The sequence below is a fragment of the Glycine max genome, chromosome 7 (assembly GCF_000004515.6).
Source record: "Glycine max cultivar Williams 82 chromosome 7, Glycine_max_v4.0, whole genome shotgun sequence".
Classification (NCBI taxonomy): Eukaryota; Viridiplantae; Streptophyta; class Magnoliopsida; order Fabales; family Fabaceae; genus Glycine; species Glycine max.
The window spans coordinates 28,012,608-28,031,491 of NC_038243.2; the positions used below are offsets into that span (position 1 = coordinate 28,012,608).

Sequence of the window (18,884 nt, forward strand, 5' to 3'; positions counted from 1 at the left end):
TCTGAAGTTTTCTGGTTTTCTAAACCTTGAAAACTTGTGCTATTCATCTTTTCATTCTCTTCTCCCTTTGCCAAAAAGAATTCGCCAAGGACTAACCGCCTGAATTCTTTTTGTGTCTCTCTTCTCCCTTTTCCAAAAGAACAAAGGACTAACCGCCTAAATTTTTTTGTGTCTCCCTTCTCCCTTGTCAAAGAATTCAAAACGACACAGTTTGAGAATTCTTTTGATTCTTCCCTTTCCCTAATACAAAAGTGTTCAAAGGACTAACCGCCTGAGAATTCTTTTGTATCCCCATTCACAAAGTATCAAAGGTTTAACAGCCTGAGATCTTTGTCTTAACACATTGGAGAATGCATCCTTTGTGGTACAAGTAGAGGGTACATCTACTTGAGTTTGACTGAGAACAAGAGAGGGTACATCTCTTGTGGATCAGTTCTAGTGGAGGGTACATCCACTAGGTTCAAAGAGAACAAGGGAGGGTACATCCCTTGTGGATCTTTGCTTGTAAAAGGATTTTTACAAGGTTGAAAGAAATCTCAAGGACCGCAGGTCGCTTGGGGACTGGATGTAGGCACGGGTTGTTGCCGAACTAGTATAAAAACTCTTGTGTGCTTGTTTCCTTCTTCCTTACTCTTTTACTTTCCGCTATGCATTTATATTCCGCTTTTACTTTGAGTTAAGTTTATCTTCTACTCCATATTCTCTTAACAACATAAGTAAAAGCCTTAAAAGAGTAATTTTTTAATTAGTAAAGGTTTAGGAATAATTAATTCAACCCCCTCCCCTTCTTAATTATTCTGAGGCCACTCGATCCAACAAGTGGTATCAGAGCAAGTTTCTTGTAGAATGGCCTCCTCAAATCCCTTGTTTCCTAAAGGAAATTCCATTCACAGACCACCCATTTTCAATGGTGAGGGTTACCATTATTGGAAAACCCGCATGCAGATATTTATTGAAGCCATAGATCTAAATATATGGGAAGCAATAGAATTAGGACCATATATACCCACTATAGTAGATGTAAGCACAAGCACTACAACCCAAAAACCGAGAGATCAATGGACAAAAGAAGATAGGAGAAAAATCCAGTATGATCTCAAAGCCAAAAATATCATCACTTCAGCCCTAGGGATAGATGAGTACTTTAGAGTGTCAAATTGTACTAATGCCAAGGATATGTGGGATACTCTCCTGTTAACCCATGAAGGAACCACAAATGTAAAAAGGTCTAGAATAAATACCCTTACCCATGAATATGAATTATTTAGGATGAACCCAAATGAAAAAATCCATAGTTTGCAAAAGAGATTTACACATATAGTAAACCATCTTGCATCTTTAGGAAAAATCTTTCCCAATGAAGATTTAATTAATAAAGTCTTAAGATGTTTAAATAGGGAATGGCAGCCCAAGGTAATTGCTATTTATAAAAGCAAAGATCTCTCTTCCATGTCTCTTGCTACTTTATTTGGTAAATTGCAGGAACACGAGATGGAACTTCAATGCCTCAATCAGAATGAAGAAAATGACAAAAAGAAGAGAAGCATAGCCCTTAAAGCCTCATCTTCAATACAAGAAGAAAACGAAGAAGAAGATTCATATGATGAAGAAGATTTTTCTTTCTTTGTTAAGAAATTTCATAAATTCATCAAGAAAAGAAGAATTGATAGGCGTCAGAATTTCAATAATGGAAGAAAATCACAAGATGATTCTCAAGTCCTTAGGTGCTACAAATGCAACCAAATTGGTCACATTAAGGCCAACTGTCTGTCAAATGAAGAATGGTCGGAGAAAAGTGAAAAGAAAAGATTTGACGAAAGAAGAACCAAGAAAGCATACATTGCATGGGATGACAATGATTCATCCGATGGTTCAGAAAAGGAGATTAATCTTCTAACCAAAGATTATGAAAGTGACGAGAACATCTCTCAAGGATGAAAAACAAGGAGAAAAAGAATGATCCTCATTGTTGAAGATCTAGACACTTCAATCCTGAAAAAGGTAATATCAAAACCATTATCTTATTAAAATTTCTCTTAAAGTTGAAATTTTTATTCAAACAATTTGATTATGATGACTAACAATTCTTTATTTGTTTGTCTTTTGATTGTTTGAAATCATGAGTATATTTGCTTGATTGATTTCATCCTATTTGCATGAAATATTCATTCATTTATTTAAGTAAAATCAATATTCTTCATACTTGTGTTTTGATTGTTTTTGATAAAATTGATTATCTTCATGTTTTAAATATTTTTGCATGACATGATATGTAAATTACATGATTGAAAATTATTCATAAATTATTTTCAAATATAGTTTTCAAAACTTCTTCTCTTAGAAAGACTTCTGCTTTTGTTTTCTGGCTAAAATAACCATTGGTAATCGATTACCATAATAGTGTAATCGATTACAAGCAGTTATTTCTGGCAAAGTTGCTCTCTGGTAATCGATTACCATATTTGTGTAATCGATTACGACGCATCCTTGCACCTATATATTCAAATTTCGAATTCTGAAACCTGCAACCTTTCTCTCTCCCGAAAACCCTCGCCCTCAATTTTTCTTCCAGCCATATCTCACTCAATTCTTGTTCAAATCACTCCCCGCAAAGCCCAAACTTCATCTTTTTTCAATCTCTTTCATTTGAACCAATTGAAATCCAGAAAAAACTCTTCAAATGGCGGAACCATCGAAAAAGCGGAAAGGAACTTCGAGTCGGAGTCAGCGGCATTCTAGGTCACAGGAAGCCCCAATTCCTCCCTCCATTCCCTCTGGATCATTATTCTCATCATAGGAACAGTGTATACGATACACAAACCTCTTTTCCTCTCGTTCCATTGTAGACCCAAAATTCATAGATATGGAGTTCTTCTCAAATGAGAATTTTGAATGCTTCCAAGCATTTGAAAACTCCAATCTTATTCCATTCATGTCTCTAAAATTACCTGTCTATTCTGAATTAGTCAAAGCTTTCTGTTCTAATTTAGAAATTCATGAAGGTATTCTAATGTCTGAAATTTATGGGATTAAGATGGTCATTGACCAATCCCCATTTTATGATTTAACAAAATTGCCTAGTGAAGGTGTACCTTTTGAGGGTGCATTGATTGATGAATGGAAATTCGATTTCTCTGTGCATGATGCCCGCTGGTTGGTTTGCACCAACCAAGCGGATATGACCGGAAGGCTTCTTGCCGGTTCATTAGCTTTCGAAAGCCGCATCCTCCATTACCTTATTGTTCACATCTTACTCCCTAGATCTTCAAACCTTGCTTAGGTTTCTAAACAAGATCTCATTGTCATGTGGGCCTTTCATAAAGGTTTACAAATTGATTGTGCACATCTTGTTAGATATCGCATGCATAAGGCATTGCGATTGAAAGCCCCATTGCCTTATCCTCATCTAGTTACTCTTTTCCTTCAACACTTCAACATCCCTCTTGATTATGAACCCTATGTTCCAATCAAGAGATCATTCCTTATAGGCGCTTCAGTCATAGCATCCTTTGGTTATATAAAGGAGCATGATGGCTCTTGGGTGAAGAAGGGTGCTAGAAATGTTGGTGAAGAAGGAAATGAAGGAGAAGATTCATCTCTTCTTTCGAAGATTATGGAAAGGTTTGATGGTCTTCAAACCTTTGTTGGTGAGAGGTTTGATACTTTGGAACTGCAAGTAAATATGCGCTTCAATGAAATGGAGTCAAGAATGACTAAGGTTGAAAAAGATGTATCTTACATCCGGTCAAGCTTTGATCTTCCACCACCGCCGCCACCATCATCTTAGACTTATATTTTAATATTAGTACTTTGATTTTCAGCCTTGTATTTTGGCTATATCAATATGGTATTTGAACAATTTACTATTTCCCTATTTGCATGGTATTTTTGAACAAATATTAAGTATGTTATTTGACTATGTGGAGTTTATAATTAATCTATGCATGGTTGTTTGCTTAATGGTTTCATGGTTCTTGCTTCTTGCTTCATGATTTGGTTGATATTTTTTTTTATGAACATTGTATGAATGTTTAAATTAAATTTGTTTGATACGCACTTTGGCTTTTTGTTGATGCCAAAGGGGGAGAGAAATGGGATTAAATCAAGAATTCACATAAGTAATCAACTTATTTTTAAGATAAGCATAAATTAAAAAACAAAGGGGGAGAATTTATGAGAGTGATCGACTAGGAAAAAGTGTGTGTGTGTTTCTTGATTTCAGAAGTTGTCATCATCAAAAAGGGGGAGATTGTAGAAGCAAAGCTTCATGGTGAATAAAAGGTGATTCAAAGGTTTTTTGATGATAACAATGATGATGACAAAGGTGATGACAAAAAGCTCAAAGATCAATCAAAGAACAACTCAAGTGAATCAAGAACAATTCAAGAGTTCAAGAAAAGAATCAAGAAGAATTCAAGACTCAAGAAGAAAGCCTAGAATCAAGAATCAAGATTCAAGGTTCAAGATCTCAAGAATCAAGATCAAGATTCAAGAATGAAGAAAAGACTCAATCAAGATAAGTATTAATTTTTTTTTCAAAACTTTGAATAGCACATGAGTTTTTGACAAAACCTTTACCAAAGAGTTTTTACTCTCTGGTAATCGATTACCATATTGTTGTAATCGATTACCAGTAGCAAAATGAGTTTGAAAAAGTTTTCAAACTGAATTTACAACGTTCCAATTATTTTCAAAAGGTTGTAATCGATTACAATGTTTTGGTAATCGATTACCAATGCCCTTGAACGTTGAAATTCAAATTCAAATGTGAAGAGTCACATCCTTTCACTTAAAAGCCTTGTGTAATCGATTACACTAATTTGGTAATCGATTACCAGTGACTGTTTCTGATAAATCAAAAGATGTAACTCTTCAAAAAGGTGTTTGACTTTTTCAAATTGGTTTTAAGTTTTTCTAAAAGTTATAACTCTTCTAAATGGTCTTCATGGCCAGACATGAAGAGTCTATAAAAGCAAGGCTTTGATTTGCTTTTAAACATACTTTTTACATTCATTCAATCATCCTTTGCAAGCCTTAAAATCTCTTTGAACTTCTTCTTTTTCTTTGTACCAAAAGCTTTCTGAAGTTTTCTAGTTTTCTAAACCTTGAAAACTTGTGCTATTCATCTTTTCATTCTCTTCTCCCTTTGCCAAAAAGAATTCGCTAAGGACTAACCTCCTGAATTCTTTTTGTGTCTCTCTTCTCCCCTTTCCAAAAGACCAAAGGACTAACCGCCTGAATTCTTTTGTGTCTCCCTTCTCCCTTGTCAAAGAATTCAAAACGATACAGTCTGAGAATTCTTTTGATTCTTCCCTTTCCCTAATACAAAAGTGTTCAAAGGACTAACCGCCTGAGAATTCTTTTGTATCCCTATTCACAAAGTATCAAAGGTTTAACAGCCTGAGATCTTTGTCTTAACACATTGGAGGATACATCCTTTGTGGTACAAGTAGAGGGTACATCTACTTGGGTTTGACTGAGAACAAGAGAGGGTACATCTCTTGTGGATCAGTTCTAGTGGAGGGTACATCCACTAGGTTCAAAGAGAACAAGGGAGGGTACATCCCTTGTGGATCTTTGCTTGTAAAAGAATTTTTACAAGGTTGAAAGAAATCTCAAGGACCGCAGGTCGCTTAGGGACTGGATGTAGGCACGGGTTGTTGCCGAACCAGTATAAAAACTCTTGTGTGTTTGTTTCCTTCTTCCCTACTCTTTTACTTTCCGTTGTGCATTTAATTTCCACTTTTACTTTGTGTTATGTTTCTCTTCTACTCCATATTCTCTTAACAACATAAGTAAAAGCCTTAAAAGAGTAATTTTAAATTAGTAAAGGTTTAGGAATAATTAATTCACCCCCCCCCTTCTTAATTATTCTGAGGCCACTCGATCCAACAGTATGTCATTGCTTCAACCTTCTTATTCTAGTACATCTTTTTTTTTTTGCTTTAATTTTGATCCTGTGCTCATTAAAAACTTTATTACACTATCATCCTATGATGTGTTGCCATTTCACCAAAAGAGTATGACCTCTCATGTAATTGTAGTCATAATCAAACTCTTTTGATGTGCCAACAAATGACTGGATGGTAGTGTAGAAAACTTCTGCACAGAATAATAGATCATAACTAAGATGGGATGTCATACAGGAAAAGATAAGATCAATAAGGAATGAATATGTTAAGGAGAATGTTAGTGGCGCCTATTGAGGAAAAATGGTAAATATGGTTAGGACATGAGAGAAAAAGACTATAGAAGCCCATTCAGAAAGGTAGAGGTATAATGGCAGACCAAGAAAGACTCTTATGTGAAACCATGTGTTAGCACTCTAAAAGAAGTCAAGAAAACTTGAAATAATCATTTCCTAAAAAAACTTATGAATCTTACTCTAACTAGCTACCCACGTATCATCGAATTGCTATGCTGTGTATATTACTAAATATATATTATCTCCACCCCATCCCCACCAAAAAAGAAACCCACTGTGAGGGAGAGTTGTACAGAAACCTTGAAAGTTTTTATTTGCTCTAAGGGTATTGTTCCTGTATGTGGCTATTTCTTGTTGATTTTTCTTTCTGCACTAAGGTTACTGCTATGATATTTTGCTCTTTGGTTGTGGTTACTGGATTTATCAAGTTTGGGATCTTGAAGGGGCTTTGGCTGGTGATTTTGAATTTCTTCTAATTTGTTTTGTTCAATTCCTTTGCTATTTGGCATTTTAGTGGCTATTTTAATGATCTTGTGTTCTGTTTTCCTTGTATTCTGCTATGATATTTTGCTCTGAGTTTTGTGTGCGTGTTGCTTGTCCCTGACTATTTTTGAGCTTATCACATTTAAATTCAAGCTTTATATCCTGCAAGTGTTTTTGGTCTGTGTTTGTTCTTTGCCTACCACTATCTTGACTGAGCTTAGCATAATTATGCAATTCTTTTTGGTTTCTTTTAGAGTTGATAGATATTTAATTGCTGAGTTCTGTTATTTTTTTTCTTGTTTCTCAATTCTGTCCCTCTTATTTTCATTTATCTTATCTTTATTTTTTCATTCTCTTTAGACATGAATAAGGAAGGTCATGGGGATTTAGTTGCTAGATTTTTAAGATTATTAGCTTTTGTAGAAGGACGTGCATTTTGTAAAATCTATTTTTGTTTCATTGGATGTACTGCAACATGGGGATCACTTGTGCAGTTGTGCCTACTTACAAGATCATCTAAATTTGTTATCTTTTTTAACGTTTGAATAGCTTAAGAAACACTACAAATGTGTTAAAGCCTAATAGAACTTAATGCAGTTTTTTGGTTGTTACCGTTATACTTTTCTGATGTGTATTCGGTTTAGTAATATGTGTATGATATCACAACATGTATACATTTATGAATGGTTCTTGTTGAATTTGGAGGGAGTTAGGAGGGAATAGCTTGATTGATATTGCTTCTGGGTGTAATGCTTTTTCAAAGCATCTATATATATAGATTCTTAATAGACTAAGTGAGGATTGTTTTCTTGATAAAGAGTAAAGGGATGCTACTTCCTAAATACTAACTCCTATCATGAACTGCATGTCATTCTAATAGTTCCAATAGAAGTGAATATTTTGGTGTTGTATTTTCCTTTACTTCATTTTCTGCTTATAATATATATCTTATGATCTTAGACAGGCAAACCATCTTTTCCCTTGCGTGGCCTATATAATTTAAAGAAGATAAAAAATTGAAACTAAAAAGGAAGAATTTGGTTATAAGTATAAACTGGATAATAATTTATTAGAGATAAACTAACTCTATCTTAATTAACAAGTATGATAACATAAAGTATTAGCGAAGCTGCATATGAATCAAGTGTTGCAGCCAAGGCACAACTTGAGGTAGCCAAAGCTAGATATACAGCATATGTTTCAGATTTAATAGTTGTGAAAGAGGAGCTGGAAGCATTGCACAACGAATATGCTTCCTTAGTGACTGATATAGATGTAGCTATTATGAAAGCTGAAGAGGTTGTTACTACATCAAAGGAAGTAGAGAAGTCTGTTGAAGATTTAATTGTTGAACTAATTGCTGCAAAAGAGTCATTGGAGACTACACATGATGCGCATTTGGAAGAAGAGGAACAAATAATAGGAATAGTCATGGCAAGAGATCAAGATTCTCTCAATTGGGAGAAGGAACTTAAATTGGCAGAAGAAGAGCTCCAGAGACTCAACCAGCGAATTTCATCTGCAAAGGAACTCAAATCTAAACTGGAAACAGCCTCTGCTTTGCTGATTGATTTGAAAGCTGAATTAACTGCTTATATGAAATCAAAGTTAAAGCAACAAAGAGGCCCAGAAGAACCAGAGATAAAGACACACACTAACATACGAGAAGTAGTGGCATCAGCTGGAAAGGAACTTGAGGAAGTAAATCTTAACATAGAGAAAGCAACTGCTGAGATTAATATCTTGAAGGTAGTTGCTACATCATTAAAATTGGAACTTGAACAACAAAAAACAACTCTTGCCTCCATTAGGCAAAGAGAAGGAATGGCCTCTGTTGCTGTGGCATCTTTGGAAGCTGAATTGGAAAAGACCAGATCAAAAATAGGTTTAGTTCAGATGAAGGAGAAAGAAGCTAAAGAGAAAATGACCAAGCTTCCCAAGAAACTACAACTAACAGTTGAAGAGACTAATCAAGGAAAAAGCATAGCTACAGAAAGTAAAGGCAGAAGCAGAGCAAGCCAAGGCTGGAGTAAGTACCTTGGAAAGTAGATTACTTGCAGCTTAAAAGGAGATAGAGGCTGCAAAGGCTTTCGAAAATTTGGCAATAGCAGCAATTAAAGCATTTCAAGAAAAAAGGGTTCAAATAAATAATAAAATTACAACGATGGACATTGATGCAAATCTAAAAATGTATATGGTAACCTTTAAAAAATGAAATAGTAGGAGGGAATAAAGAAGCTCCTTTTCTCTCTGAAGTGTATCATATCTAAAATGTATATGCCAAGTGTTTTGCTATAACTCTAAGTATTGATTTTCAGGATATGAGAAGTAGCCAGGGGAAAAAAACTTCATTTTGGTTCTGCTGACATGGACACAAGACAGATAGGAGAAAGACAAACTTCAACATGTCACTTGTTGTGTTAGTGTCCATAGTAAGTTGTTAGTAATAACATATCCTAACCTAAGGATTAACTTAAGCGACAAAATGTAGAATAAACCATTTTGCTATTTTCAAATAAAATCTAAGAATTATGATTCTAATTAATATATCTTCTTCCGTCACTCCAACTAACTAAAAATTAGTTTTTGTTTAAAATAGTTTTTCAAAACTAAGAAACAAAAACACAATGAGTCACACACCATATGTTAGCTGAAACAAGCCATCGAGATCCTGGACAACAACAGTACTTTAGAACCAAAAATACATGGCTAGCAATTGTTATATTGACCATATTATGTGGTCATCAAGTGTACCTTCATAATCTTTTACTTTCTCTTAAAGAAAATGTACATATGGCTTCTTAAATTCTATCACAAGATACCAACCCTTCAAGCTGTAACTATTAATTTGTTAGTGTAAAACATGGCAGCAATTTTCAATAAAAGTACACAGATAATCTAATGAACCAAATGCATAATGAAAAAAAAATCACATTGAGATTTCAAATATTTTGATAAAAAAAAGGTTCCAAAGAATTTATCAATGAGGTTGGTGAGGGTTGGAAGGTGAACCTCTTGCAGAGAATCAGATTTTGCTCTAAAAGATGCTTCCAGTTATTCAGCTTCTATCAAAGTTTTCGTATTTTCTCCAAGTGAGAACAAGCTTCTTTCAAATGCTCTTTTCCAAAACTAGAGATTCATACATGAAACTCTTGAACCAAATTTTCAAGTCTTATAACAGTTTCTTCAACACTTTTCAGTGCTGTCGCAACCTACCCTTCGGCGGGAGGGCGACACGTGACTCGTGGGTGCATCTTCCAAGAAAGGAATACGCGCGGAGTCGCCACCAACATTTATTTGAGGAAAACATCGGAAAAACCGGAAAAAGACATGATCTACGAACTTTAAGTGAAAGGTTTGGGAGTTGTATTTATGCACGGGGAAGGTATTAGCACCCCACGCGTCTTTCACAAGACACGTCAGCCTTTAATCAAATGTGCAAACATGACTTCAATTTTATGTTCCCTTTTACGTTTTTATTCCTTTTTATATTTTTTATCTTTTTGCGGTCGACGAGGGTGTTTCTCTTGCTCCTACGTATTCCTTAATTGCGATAAGGAAATCAGACCTACGTAGTTCTTTGTGAACAAAGTGTTTGTTTAAGTTGTTTTTATCTTTTTTGCAAGATATGTTTTTATTCCTAAAATTCAAATTCAAAAGTCATGACCCTTCAAATTATAACTGTGTAATCGATTACACAAATATTGTAATCGATTACTAGTGGAGAGTTTTCAGAAAATCTGCCAACAGTCACATCTTTTGATTGGATTTGTGAATGGTCATCAAAGGCCTATAAATAGGTGACTCGGAAAAGACCATTTAAAGGCGTTGTGATGCAAGCTCCATTGGAGCTTGTAGGCCTAGGATCTTCTTCATCAATGGATTCCTTTGCTTCTTGGAAGATAAATGGCAGCGGAATGGAGAAGGAAGAGAGAGAGGAGACGCCACTTCAAGGAGAAGATGAGTCTAGAAGAAGCTCACCACCATAGGAGGCCATGGATAAGAGCTTGGAGGAAGAAGGAGATGAATGAAGGGAGAGGGAGAGAAGAGCACGAAATTTTGTGCTCCAAAAGAGCTCTGAAATCTGAAGTTAATATTCAAATGATCAAAGTTGAAAAAAATACACACACATGACCTCTATTTATAGCCTAAGTGTCACACAAAATTGGAGGGAAATTCAAATTTCACTTGAATTTGAAATTGAATTTGTGGAGCCAAACTTTGGAGCCAAAATTTCACTAATTATGATTAGTGAATTTTAGTTATGGTTCAGCCCACTAATCCAAGATCAATTACAAGATTCTCCACTAAGTGTGCTTAGGTGTCATGAGGCATGAAAAGCATGAAGGACATGCACAAAGTGTGACTATATGATGTGGCAATGGGGTGTAGTAAGCAAATGCTCACCTCCCCCTCTAAGATTTAATTGGATTGGGCTTCTACCAATTCAATTAAATTTATTTCCAACCACACACATCAAATATCCACTTAGTGCATGTGAAATTACAAAACTACCCCTAATACAAAAACTAGTCTAGGTGCCCAAAAATACAAGGGCTGAAAAATCCTATATTTCTAGGGTACCCTACCTACAATATGGAGCCCTATATACAAGGACCAAATATAATGACATCCTAGTCTAATATGTACAAAGATAATTGGACCCAACCTTGGCCCATGGGCTCAGAAATCTACCCTAAGGTTCATGAGAACCCTAGGGCCTTCTTCAGCAGCTCTAGCCCAATCTTCTTGGAGCCTCTTGCTCATGGTTCTAGTGATTGGTCCCTTCCTAGGGAGGATTGCATCATCCCCTTCCCCTTGAAGAGGATTTGACCTCAAATCTGTTAGTTCCTCCTCCTCAATATCAGCTCCACCTGCAAAAGGAGTTAAATCAGAAATGTTAAAAGTGGTGCTGACTCCATACTCTTCTGGGAGGTCCAACCTATAGGCATTGTTATTGATCCTCTCCAAAACCTGAAAAGGTCCATCCCCTCTAGGGCTAAGCTTGGATTTCCTTTTAGTAGGGAATCTATCCTTCCTAAGATGGAGCCAAACCCAGTCACCCTCATTAAGAACTAGCTCTTTTCTTCCTCTATTGCCTTTAGTTGAATACACCTTTGTTTGATTCTCTATTTGGTTCTTAACCCTCTCATGCATCTTCTTTACAAATTCTGACCTAGATTCCCCTTCTTTATGTATAAAAGAAGTGTCCAGTGGGAGGGGAATGAGGTCTAACGGTGTTAGGGGATTGAACCCATAGACAACCTCAAAAGGGGACTGCTTGGTGGTTCTATGAACCCCCCTGTTGTAGGCAAATTCTACATGAGGAAGATACTCATCCCAAGACTTATGGTTGCCTTTCAGAAGAGCCCTTAAAAGGGTGGATAAAGACCTATTCACTACCTCTGTTTGCCCATCAGTTTGTGGATGACAAGTGGTAGAGAAAAGAAGTTTAGTTCCTAACTTAGCCCATAAGGTTTTCCAGAAGTGGCTAAGGAACTTAGCATCTCTATCTGACACAATGGTCCTAGGCAAACCATGGAGTCTCACAACTTCCCTGAAAAAGAGTTTTGAGATGTGGGAAGCATCATCCACCTTGTGGCATGGTATAAAGTGTGCCATCTTGCTAAACCTATCCACCACCACAAAGATAGAGTCTACACCTCTTTGGGTTCTAGGAAGCCCAAGGACAAAGTCCATACTAATGTCTACCCAAGGTGCAGATGGGATGGGTAAGGGTGTGTATAGACCATGAGGCATCACCCTAGACTTGGCTTGTAAACAAGCCACACACCTAGTGCAATGCTTATGGACATCTTTCTTCATATGGGGCCAATAAAACTTTTCTTTGAGTAAGACAAGGGTCTTGTCTATCCCAAAGTGGCCCATGAGCCCACCCTCATGGCTCTCTTTCACAAGTAATTTCCTAATGGATCCTTGGGGTATGCAAAGCTTTCCCTCTTTGAACAAATACCCCTCAGCCAAATAGAATCCATCTTGGGCCTTTTTCCCACAACTCTCATAAATGGGAGAGAAATGTTCATCTAAAGCATACAAGTCCCTAATATTATCAAATCCTAAAATTTGAGCTCCTAGGGAGCAAAACAATGTGTGTCTCCTAGAGAGGGCATCAGCTACCACATTTGTTTTTCCCTTTTTGTATTTGATAACATATGGAAATTGCTCTAGGTACTCTACCCATTTTGCATGCCTCTTGTTTAACTTGATTTGCCCTCTAATGTACTTAAGTGATTGATGATCACTATGAATGACAAATTCCTTGGAAACAAGGTAATGTTCCCAAGTTTGGAGGGCTCTTATTAAGGCATAAAGCTCTTTATCATAGGTGGGGTAGTTGAGGGTGGAACTATGAAGTTTTTCACTAAAATAAGCAATAGGGTGCCCACCTTGTAACAATACAGCTCCAACTCCCACTCCAGAGGCATCACATTCTAGCTCAAAAGTTTTAGAAAAGTCAGGAAGAGCTAGAACAGGTGCCTTAGTAAGCTTTTCTTTGAGCAAAGCAAAGGCTTGCTCTTGTTTTTCACCCCAGGTAAATGCCACATTCTTCTTCACCAGCTCATTGAGAGGTGATGCAATTGTAGAGAAATTAGGAACGAACCTTCTATAGAAGCTTGCTAACCCATGGAAGCTCCTAATATCTCCCACACTTTTTGGGGTGGGCCATTCTTGGATGGCCTTGATTTTCTCAGGGTCCACTTGGACCCCATTTCTACCAACTACAAAACCTAAGAAAACTATATTATCTACACAAAAGGTACACTTCTCTATATTTGCATAGAGGGTGTTTTTCCTAAGGACTGAAAGAACTTGTCTGAGATGTCCTAAGTGAAAATCTAGGCTCCTACTATACACTAAAATATCATCAAAATAAACAACTACAAATCTACCTATGAAATCCCTTAAGACATGATGCATAAGCCTCATAAAGGTGCTTGGTGCATTAGTGAGCCCAAAAGGCATCACTAGCCATTCATACAAACCAAACTTGGTCTTGAAAGCAGTTTTCCACTCATCACCCTTTTTCATCCTGATTTGGTGATAACCACTTTTAAGATCAATTTTTGAAAAGATATTGGCACCATGCAACTCATCAAGCAGATCATCAAGTCTAGGAATGGGGTGCCTATACTTTACAGTGATGTTGTTGATGGCCCTGCAATCTATACACATTCTCCACGTACCATCCTTTTTGGGCACCAACAACACTGGCACAGCACATGGGCTTAGGCTCTCTTGGACCCAGCCCTTCTCCAACAATTCTTTAACCTGAGACTCTATCTCCTTAGTCTCCTGAGGGTTAGTCCTATAGGCTGGCCTATTAGGAAGGCTTGCTCCTGGGACTAAATCTATTTGGTGTTCTATTCCCCTTAAAGGAGGTAGCCCAGGGGGTATCTCTTTGGGAAATATATCACCAAATTCATGTAAGAGTTCTTGGACCTTTGGGGGTAAGGTCTCAAATGTAGGAATTGTGGCAGTGCTAAGGGATGTTTCCCTTGATAGGAGAAGGTAGAAAGATTGTTTAAGAAGGAGTGCTCTTTTAATATCACCTTTTGTTGCAAAATGATTTTCCTTCTTAACAATCTTCTTGGAGGAATCCTTTCCCTCTTTTTCCTTCCCCCTGGCCTTTGAAGACAAGACCTTACTATCCTTCTTTTTCTTTTGTTTTTCTAATTTTTCTTCCTCATCCCTCTTATCTTTCATAGTTAGTTGATCTTTGGCCACCTGTGAAGGTGTTTGAGGATGCAACACAAATTTAGTGCCAAGATGGGTGAGGCTAATCTCATTAGTTAGGCCATTATAAATGATCTTCCTATCAAATTGCCACGGCCTTCCTAAAAGAATATGTCCTGCCTCCATGGGAACTATATCACAATTAACTTCATCCTTATATGTCCCAATGGAGAAAGGTACCTTCACTTGTTGGTTAACTATCATTTCCCCTTGCTCATTGAGCCATTGAAGTTTATAAGGTTTTGGGTGGGGAATGATAGTGAGGTTCAACTTGGAAACTAATCTTGTGCTACAACAATTGCAACAAGATCCACTATCCACAATGAGAGAACAAGTTTTATCTAAAATTTTGCATCTTGTATGAAAGATGTTCTCTCTTTGGGATTGAGATAAATCACAAGATTGACCTCCAAGGAGCCTTCTAACCATTAAGAGGTCACCTTCTTCATGAGGGTAGACTTCCTCACTAGACTCTTCACCCCTTACTTCATCTTCACCTCCACTAGAGGAAGGGCAAGAAGTAGTCTCCTCTTGACTACTATAAATGTCTTGACCCCTCATGATCATGGTTTTCTTTGTGGGGCATTGAGAGGCAATGTGACCTCTCCCAAGACATTTGAAGCATTTAATGTTGCTAGTCCTTTCTTGGGAACTAGTCTTAGGGGTGCATTTCTCTATGGTCTTACCCTTATCTTCCTTGGGTTTTGAAGGTGCAGCCCCTAAAATTCCATGGGCTTGGTCCTTCCTTGGATAAGAGTGAGAGCCATAAGATTTTGAAGAAGGCTTTCTTTTAAGTTGTTGCTCCACTCTTATACAAAGTTGGACTAGCTCATCTAGGTCCCTATATGGAAGGAGTTCAACCTTGTCCCTCACTTCCATATTGAGCCCACTAAGGAACCTAGCTATGCTTGTTCTTTCCTCCTCCCTAAGTCCAGCTCTTAAAAGGAGTAGTTCCATTTGTTGTCTATATTCTTCAACACTCATACTCCCTTGTCTAAGCCTTTGGAGCTTGTCCATAAGCTCCCTTTCATAGTAGGAGGGAATGTGCCTCTTCCTAAGGGCACTCTTAAGATCATTCCAATACTCTACTGGAGGATCCTCATGAATCCTTCGTTCTTTAACAAGGGAAGTCCACCAATAGAGGGCATACCCTTGAAAGCTAAGGGTAGCCAATGGAACTTTTCTCTCTTCGCTAATATGATGGCAAGCAAAGAGTTGTTCAACCTTCATTTCCCAATCTAAGTAGGCCTCAACATTATCTTTTCCGTGGAAATATGGGAGGCTAATGTTAACCTCTTGAGGCCTTCTATCCTTTTCTCTTCTTTGGGAGTGATGTTTAGTATGTGAACTATGACGCCCTCTATAATAGTCACGAAGTTCTTCACTTAGGCTCTTGCAAGAGTTATGACTACTATAGGAGACATGTTTTTCTCTTTTCATTTCTTTCATTATTTTTCTTCTTTCTTCCTCTCTTATTTTCTTTCTTTCATCTTGACTTATTTCTTCCACTCTTTTTTTACCTTTTTCTTTTCTCTCTTGTTTTTCTTTCCACAACTTAAGGGATCTCAACTCATCTAATATCTTATACAAGGGGTCCTTAGGAGTAGAACCCTCACCATTAACACTAGATGAAGAATGAAGACTCATGTTGGTTCCTAAGTTATGGTTCTTTCTTGTTGGGGGTTTGAAAAAAAGGTAAAAGAAACTATGGTTGAAACTAGCCAAAATAAACACTAAAAAAAGGTGTGAAAGATAAGGTAAAAACTAATTGGTAAAAGGAAAGTTATCTAGGCGGTTTGACAATGGAGGGTAAAGGAAATAAGCTATGAAAGTAAGCAAGAAATTAAAGTGCAAGAAATGCAAACTAGGCGGATCCTAAGAGTGTTTGGATGACCTCATTTAAGGTTCCCAACAAAACACTCACTATCCTAAGGGAAAATTGCCTAAAATTATTACACACAAATGGAAGTAGGGTGACCTAGCGGAGGCTCCCAACTTACTTCCAATGAAAGGCCTTTTTGTTACAAAATTTGAAAGCAAAGCAAATTGCCAATTACAAAATTACAAAGAAAAAGTCCTCAATTGTGGTGGCTATTCTCTCTTTAGTGTTTCACTCAATTTGGAGTGCTTCTTAGTCCAATAGCTCTTAAGGTGGTTGGCCCCTTGCTTCTTGACTCAAATTCTTCAAGATATGGCACCAATCCTCCTTTCCAATTCCCTATATGGCAACTCACAAGCAAGGAAACAAAGAGACAAGCAATAACCAAAGACAAAAAAAAAATGAAATGAAAGCTAAACCAATAGAGTTTTAACAAGACAAATTTCCAAGGATTATTCAACAATTAAAGCAATGGAAAGCACAAAAAAGCAAGCTAGGACTCAAAGAGAAACCTAGAATGGCTCTAGAGTAGAGTAGAAAAACTAAAAAAAAAAAGACTCAAGAAACCTCTAGTTTTGGCACTTGTTTTCACAATAATTTTCAATTGAAATTTCAGAACTAGGATTGGTATAAAATAGGCACCAATTATAGAACAAATTTTGAGCCAAAACAACAAGCACACTTTCCTTTCACTTTTTTTTTTCCTGGACACTGATTTTTCTGTCAACTTGTGAGATTTTTCTTTATTTTTCCTTTAATCCAAATCGCTTGGTTCTTTTTTTATAATTTTGGTCCAGATGTCTAAAAAATTCAGTAAAAGTTTCAGCTCAAAAAACGTAGTGACCAATTCCCATTAATTTATACACTTTTGTATGTTCAAGCTGCCTGCACCAGCGATTTCAACCTAGAAATCAAGAGTAGTGTTTATGTTGCTTAAGGCTTGGATAGTTACAATTTGTGTTTGCTTATGCTCAATTATCTTGAATAACACAATTCAAGAGAGCTTAAGACTTATTTGATTCACAAATCCAGCCACAACTCAACACCACATCTCAACTTCATCATAGGCATCATGTAGGAATCTTAGAAAACAAAAAAGAGTTCAACAACAAGACTACTTCTAGGAATTGATTTAGAACATGTTATGAACTAAATAACATGCATGAATTAGACTCAAAATTCAAAAGATAGGCTAAGAATGACAAGAATACATGAAAAAATGTATCTAGAATTCAAAAAACAAATAAAAATTCAACACAAACTTAGAGCATAATGTGACAATTACTATGACTAAACATGACTCTAAGACAACATGGATTAAGTGATTTACACTTAGATTTTTGTGTTTTTTTTTTCTAATCAATATTTTGGAACAAAATTTAGATCTAAAGGTTCAGCACAAGAATATTATGAATGAAAATTGATAGAACCTAAAATCAACACAAAAACAAGATTCAAGAGTAGATCTACAAAATTTGAACCATAGAAATGCAAGAACAAGTGTAGATCTAAGATTTAATCGGTTTATTTTTTTTTTTGAATCTACTCTAAACAGCACCAAACCACAAGACAATGGAGGATATACATGGAGAATAAGATGAAGAACAAGGAATTAAAGAGAATTCACCGAACAAAAAGATAGAGGAAGCAAAAGAACATCACCTAGATGAAGATGCTCTGATACCACATGATGCAAGCTCCATTGGAGCTTGTAGGCCTAGGATCTTCTTCATCAATGGATTCCTTTGCTTCTTGGAAGATGAATGGCAGCGGAATGGAGAAAGGGAGAGAGAGAGGAGACGCCACTTCAAGGAGAAGATGAGTCTAGAAGAAGCTCACCACCATAGGAGGCCATGGATAAGAGCTTGGAGGAAGAAGGAGATGAATGAAGGGAGAGGGAGAGAAGAGCACGAAATTTTGTGCTCAAAAGGAGCTCTGAAATCTGAAGTTAATATTCAAATGATCAAAGTTGAAAAAAATACACACACATGACCTCTATTTATAGCCTAAGTGTCACACAAAATTGGAGGGAAATTCAAATTTCACTTGAATTTGAAATTGAATTTGTGGAGCCAAACTTTGGAGCCAAAATTTCACTAATTATGATTAGTGAATTTTAGTTATGGTTCAGCCCACTAATCCAAGATCAATTACAAGATTCTCCACTAAGTGTGCTTAGGTGTCATGAGGCATGAAAAGCATGAAGGACATGCACAAAGTGTGACTATATGATGTGGCAATGGGGTGTAGTAAGCAAATGCTCACCTCCCCCTCTAAGATTTAATTGGATTGGGCTTCTACCAATTCAATTAAATTTATTTCCAACCACACACATCAAATATCCACTTAGTGCATGTGAAATTACAAAACTACCCCTAATACAAAAACTAGTCTAGGTGCCCAAAAATACAAGGGCTGAAAAATCCTATATTTCTAGGGTACCCTACCTACAATATGGAGCCCTATATACAAGGACCAAATATAATGACATCCTAGTCTAATATGTACAAAGATAATTGGACCCAACCTTGGCCCATGGGCTCAGAAATCTACCCTAAGGTT

General features: G+C 36.7%; 1 protein-coding gene across 1 annotated transcript; it reads left to right on the forward strand.

Annotated features, from left to right (window-relative positions):
- The first annotated feature begins 3,613 nt into the window (after window positions 1–3,613).
- Window positions 3,614–8,737, forward strand: LOC102662316 (protein WEAK CHLOROPLAST MOVEMENT UNDER BLUE LIGHT 1-like). The gene is made up of 2 exons (XM_006584282.1): window positions 3,614–3,744; window positions 7,807–8,737. Exons 1-2 carry the CDS (start codon window positions 3,614–3,616, stop codon window positions 8,735–8,737), a joined length of 1,062 nt encoding a protein of 353 aa, XP_006584345.1.
- The last annotated feature ends 10,147 nt before the right edge of the window (window positions 8,738–18,884 follow it).

Coding starts and splice junctions, on each gene's coding strand:
- LOC102662316 (XM_006584282.1), top strand. CDS start 3,614: ATGGAAAGGTTTGATGGTCTTCAAACCTTTGTTGGTGAGAGGTTTGAT. Junction 3,745..7,806: donor AAAGATGTATCTTACATCCG/GTCAAGCTTTGA, acceptor GATAACATAAAG/TATTAGCGAAGCTGCATATG.